The 6,000-nt window shown below is 34.8% G+C and overlaps 1 protein-coding gene across 2 annotated transcripts in view; it reads left to right on the top strand.

The window, feature by feature from the left end:
• The first annotated feature begins 1,056 nt into the window (after positions 1–1,056).
• The window catches only part of LOC110377331 (gamma-tubulin complex component 2), a 29,473-nt gene continuing 24,529 nt past the window's right edge, over positions 1,057–6,000 (top strand). For both annotated transcript variants that reach the window (XM_049841060.2, XM_021336178.3), the window contains exons 1-9: positions 1,057–1,211; positions 1,313–1,480; positions 1,816–1,963; positions 2,761–2,947; positions 3,160–3,455; positions 3,763–3,891; positions 4,296–4,469; positions 4,849–5,026; positions 5,426–5,714. In XM_049841060.2, coding sequence (XP_049697017.1) covers positions 1,141–1,211; positions 1,313–1,480; positions 1,816–1,963; positions 2,761–2,947; positions 3,160–3,455; positions 3,763–3,891; positions 4,296–4,469; positions 4,849–5,026; positions 5,426–5,714 — 1,640 coding nt within the window. In that variant the 5' untranslated portion in view covers positions 1,057–1,140. The remainder of the gene's footprint in view (positions 1,212–1,312; positions 1,481–1,815; positions 1,964–2,760; positions 2,948–3,159; positions 3,456–3,762; positions 3,892–4,295; positions 4,470–4,848; positions 5,027–5,425; positions 5,715–6,000) is intronic.

Here is a 6,000-nt window from a genome sequence, read left to right as displayed (position 1 = left end):
CAACAGCAGTGTTTTGTTGAGCACGTTGCAGAAACGGACGTAACTCTGCCGAAACTCGCTGAAACCTTGATTTGTTGATACGGAAATTTGCCATGAATTCCTTCTCCCGTAAATCCAGAGAATTATTGCAATCTCGCATACGACGTTTCTGGATTCTGGATAAACTTCGTTTTGTCTCTTATTCCACAAATGCCAGCAAAAATACACGCGAAATTTTTATTCCACACAAAGAAAGATAAAACAAATTAAAATAATACAAATTAAAATAAGAATACAATCAAAAAATAAAGGAAACGACTCAGGGTTTGTATTTCTATTGGAATCGCAAAATTAGAGAAAAATATGCCTGATGCAACAATATAGTATAGACATCCCAGTGATGAGGCATAAAACACTGCTATTTGTAGTGTATTTCAAAAAATGACATTGGCTATCAATTTGATGTCCACTGGGCTTACGGAATCGCAATATAACGTTTATCGATACAGAAACCGCTGTCAAAATGAGTCATGGTGGATATCAGCCTGTGTCGATGCTGATGACGTCATCTCATTTGGTAACTGGCGTTAGCGAATAAGAAAATAGCTGTTTGACAATTTACTGATGTACACTTTACCAATTGATGATATCTGCGAGCTGTCAGTGGAGTTAGCGAATAAGGCTACAGATCCAGGACCTCATAACACAGATATCATATGGGAAATATAGCCTTTCAAACAAAAAAATAATTGTTCAAATCGGCTAGCAAACGACGGAGATAATATGCAAACAAATAAAACCTCCTCCTTTTGGTATGTCGGTTAAAACCCAAAATCGATGAAAGTTCTTCAGATGGGAAAGGCTATCTAAATAAATTGAAGCGACTATATATTTTAGTGTGTTGATTTCATTTATGTATGTATGTATTTAATTCTTGTTTATTTAAGAGGTAGGTTGTTACTTCGTGTACGATCTTCTTGGTTATTCTCCTATTCTCAGACCTCTTTAGTATGCGGTTTACGGTTTTTGGCCTACGCCAACGTGCACAACTCTAAAACAGCTTACCAACCTAATCATTGCGTCAAACAAATCAACTGTCAAATTTAATTCAACACAAATGAATGAAGCTTTCAAAGATTTTAAAAAATATTTTGTTAATAAATGTTTCAAAACTGGATTTTACCCAAAGATAAAATGCAAGGCACTATCAAGGAGCTTCTTGACGCGTTAGGGTCAGATAAGAGTTTGATAACATACATTCTTCGGATATGACTCGTGTGTTGGGTCTTAGTATTTGTAATTGACGATAATGTGTTTTTCATTGCAATTACAGATGTAGTTTGGAAGCGGACACTGTTTTAGATTACATCCAGAACGATCCTAACTACGGCAATAGTAATTTATCGTCTAAACAAGTGAATGAGTACGCGCAAAGATTGGCGCTTAAAGCTTCGAACGCCAAGTTGTTTTTGAAAAAATATGAAGAGCTGAGGAACAGAAAGTATGTATACAAATTTATGTTTTTATATTAATACCAGTTTAGTTTGAAGCTTTGTACTTCCTTACTTTATAGATAAACAGAAATAGACAAAAGTAATGCAGACATTCAGTTTACTTCTAATGCTATTGAAAGAAACATCAAGGAATTTCATGATACAATATACAAAAACCGGTCAGTGTAGTAAAGAGTTTGTAAAGAAAGACAAATTTCTAAAAAAAAAAAGAAATAAGAAACTATTGCATATCATATGTATCTCAATTTTATGAGTATGATAGGTATGTTATGAGTTATTGTTACTTCTACTGAATTTTATCACAAAGTTTATTCTGTTTCAGTACTGATAACCTTGCTGATATCATAGCACTGTTCTACAAATTGGTGTGTGATGAGAAAAAGTCGTCAAAAATATACAAACCTAAAGTGGCTCCAAAACCTATATTGGGTGATAATAAACATCAAATTACCAAAGACGATCTTCCTCAGGTATGATATTCTTTCACTTACACATTGCAATTGTAAAATTTCTTCTCTGGATATATCTGCAATCAGTCAATCAGTCGTAGAGTATGAGCAAATTTTGACAGACCAACTTCACTTAAGCTTACATTGCTTGATATATCTGGATAAATTCAATGTTTTTATAACCATAAGGGTATTTTATATAAGGAAACTAGTTTTTTTCCTACTTAGTTATTGGGTTATCAGTAATACCATAATCTAAGCTCGTAGTTTAGAACAGTTTTTTTCATATAGCCTTAGAATCAATGTCTGGCAATCAAACTTCTGTAAGTAAGATTTTTCTTTGAATTTTCAACAATTGTATTTTTAACTGTGAGTTTTCATCACAAGTATCTATCCTTTAAGTTAGTAACCTCTTATTATAATATTCTCACTCTCTTGTAGAATAGTTATAATTTATCAACAATCTAGTAAATGAACGCCAATTCAGTGCAAAAAGCTTCTACATTAAAATTTACTCATAATAAACGTGATGGTTGGAAGTATCATTGATATTCATGTTGCTATGACAATATATTCTTACAATTTCAATGGTTTCCATGGTACTTTCACTAATGTTTTTTACTTGAAGAGATACAATTTGATATGGCGAACTCTGCTTGGCACATGGTAAATTATTTTTTTAAGTTAACTTTTGGAAACATTTTGTTTAACCTTCCTTTCTCATTTATTAAACAGTCCTGAAACTTATTACTTCTGTGAAAAGACAACAAACCAAAACTATTGTAACCTATAACAATAAACAATCATTATTTTTTCAGATCAAAGATAAACTTCTCAAAGCAGTAGATGAGAGTAAGAAACTCGTCATGAAGTCCTTTGAGGAGAAAGAAGTGAAGCTCAGACCAAACTGGTACAGCAGTTTGGACTTGCCCAGCTGGCAGAAGGACCATCCCGCCATGTCCTGGGACTTCCCAAAGGAACCTCTTCCAATTGTGTCCTCCTTATGTAAGTATGGAGCTTCAAACGCTTTTGCTATTGTAGTTGTGTCAAACTGGTCTTACCAAAATAACAATCTGACATTATGTCAATCATTTTGAGCTCCTTTTTATATGTATGTGAGATAGGTGCAATATGCTTTAGACTTAACAGTAGCCAATCGTCCCAGACTAGGCATATTGTGAAGAAAATAACATATGTATGTTTTATTAACTTTTCAGCTGGTGTGCCAATATCATCTCAAGAGAATATCATCATTGATGATTTGCTGTATGTCTTCTCTGGTGTCCCGGGCAACTACATTGTGCATCAGACAGTCAAAGACACCTTCGACCCTCGCACATTCCTAATATCTGATGATGTTGATGATGCCTTGAAACAGATCATTCAGCAAATGCTTCCGTTGGCTTCCAATTATTCCATAGTGAGAAGATTTATTGAGAACTGTAATATGTGGTCTGGTCAGGTGCTGCATGCGTTGGTTGCAGCTATTGAAATACTGTTAAAGGATTATTATGTGAGTATTATTTTTATTGTTTGTTTGCCTATTTGTCAGAAGGTTGTAGGCATTCTTATGGGTCAGTAAAATTACTTCTGTGTTTTCTTGTGCAACTTCTTAGCAGACGCTGAATCTGTGCCCAATAGCTACAGTACATATTGACAATAATTAGTCTTCAATAACCTCTATGGATAAATCAGGCATAATTTACTATACACACATATTAAAATATACTACACATCATTAAAAAATAGAAAATTATTTACAAATCACACTTCTATCTTGCTGGCTTGATTGTAAAATATTATTTTTTTATTGTTTTCAGACAATGATAGCTCAGTTGGAGACTGAGCACTTGTCAGCAAACCTGACACTTCAAAAGCTGTGGTACTTTGTCTTGCCTACTATGCATACCATGCAAGTCCTTGCTGCTATCGTCACTAATATTGGGAAGGTAATTATAAAATGTCTACATGTACTGAGTATGTAGAAGCCTTGATATATTGAAACCACTATATTTCATTTCTTACTTAAACGTCTCTATATCGCAGCAATTTATCGCAGAGTATGAGTGATAGAATGATGTTTGAACCGCAGGATGGATGCTGCCCCATCCATGACCAGCATGGGTGGCGCTTATTTAGGGAGCCTACTTTTAGCACTAAATGGCAATGAACTGATATAATGAGTACTTAAATGAGTGACAATACAGTGTACAACCATTTATTTCATACTATACAGTAACCAATGAGTATTATAAAAAAAAATGATTATTTATCTACTACATATTTCAAGTTTGAATAGGTATACCTGCTTCAATCACAAAGTCCGTTCATTTTTTATTCCTCTCCCTTTCAGAGTGAATTGCGCGGTGGCGCTGTGCTAACAGTTCTGCACGATAAGACGAACACTTTGATGGGTGACGCGCGGGCGCAGGAGATATCTTTGTTCCTCACCGAGAGAGCTTGCCGTCCATACCTATGTATTTTAGACCAGTGGATACATAAAGGCACTATTGTTGATCCTTTTCAGGTAAATATTTACAACTTTGGTACATACTTTTTTTATGTCTTTTTTATGCCTGAGATTTCAAGATTTTTACTTAGCTGTAAATTAGATAAAATTTTTGATTTGTTAAATACATGGTCAGGGACTAAGAATTAAACACAGACATCCTTGCTAGTATTATATTAGCTTCCTTCTCGCAAAAACTACCGAATTTATATCAATGAAACTTTACAGTAAGAACTTCAGAGTATACAGGCTGCTTACTATCCGAGTACGAGAAGAAGTTCCCTCGGGGAGAGGTAGAAACTGCTGGAGAAAGCTAGTTAGCAATAGTTTTGCAATGGTCAGGGACTAAAGATTGTCACTAACATACTTTTCATATTCCTAATACCTACATTTCCAGGAATTTATGATAGAAGATAACGAGTTGATCAACAAAGAGGAGCTGCCGGTAGACTACTCGGCCGACTACTGGGAGAAACGCTACAGCATCCAGAGAGATAGAGTGCCCAAGTTCCTGGACAAGTTCACCGACATCATCCTCAGAACTGGCAAATATTTGAACGTTATTAGCCAGTGTGGTGAGTTTTTTCTCCATGTATTTTTTCTTCTGAGCTTGACTTGTCGCACAATTGAAACTACTACAAATGAAGCAGTAGACAACTAATGCTAATTTTATATGAACATTGTTTTTTCAAAATTATAAATTGTTGCTTGATTTAACTCCCTATGAGAAGAGGCATGTACGATAAAGTTTTTTTTTATCATACCTACGTTACAATGCCATCGCAATTTTGGTACTGTATATATGTATATGTGTATTTAGTACTGTATGTATGTGTGATATGTATATGTTTCACATCTTTACGAGCAAACAGCTGAATGGATTCTGATGAAACTTGGTAGTTAAGGTACCTTAAAAAACGGATGAAACTGCTGGTGGAAGTTACTTACATAATAAATTCGATTTTGTTTTCCAGGCAAACCAATAACAAAAACCAACACTGAAGAAATAAAATACTCGCTCCGAGAACAAAACTACGGTGCCATTATTCAGAAAGCATACGCATACGCCAGCAAGTCGTTGTTAGAGCTCCTTCTAAAGGAGTATGATCTCATGGGAAGACTGAAATCAGTAAAGAATTACTTTTTAATGAGCCAAGGAGACTTCATTGTACAGTTCATGGATGCTACCGAACAAGAACTCTCTAAGAAGATCGATGATATTATACCTTCGAAACTTGAATCCCTTTTGGGATTGTGTTTGAGGTAATATTTAATTTATTAATTTGTTCCTCTATTATAGCTCTTGTCAAGTACCTTTGCGTGTCCGAAGTTGCCTACTACTGACTTGATGGTAGTTTGTTAAAATGTATGAACGAACATAACACTTCTATTGCGCATGCTGGAGGCGTCAAATGGCTAACTTCAGAGAAGCAAAGTTATTTGATGGGAACTACACCTAGCACTGCACAGTAAATTGCGGGACTAAATCTTGTAACCGTTGTTGTTAAGAATGTTTATACATACTTACTTATTTTTTTTTGTTATTTCA

Source organism: Helicoverpa armigera, chromosome 10 (genome assembly GCF_030705265.1).
Source record: "Helicoverpa armigera isolate CAAS_96S chromosome 10, ASM3070526v1, whole genome shotgun sequence".
Taxonomy (NCBI): Eukaryota; Metazoa; Arthropoda; class Insecta; order Lepidoptera; family Noctuidae; genus Helicoverpa; species Helicoverpa armigera.
This window is presented reverse-complemented; position numbering and strand designations above follow the sequence as displayed.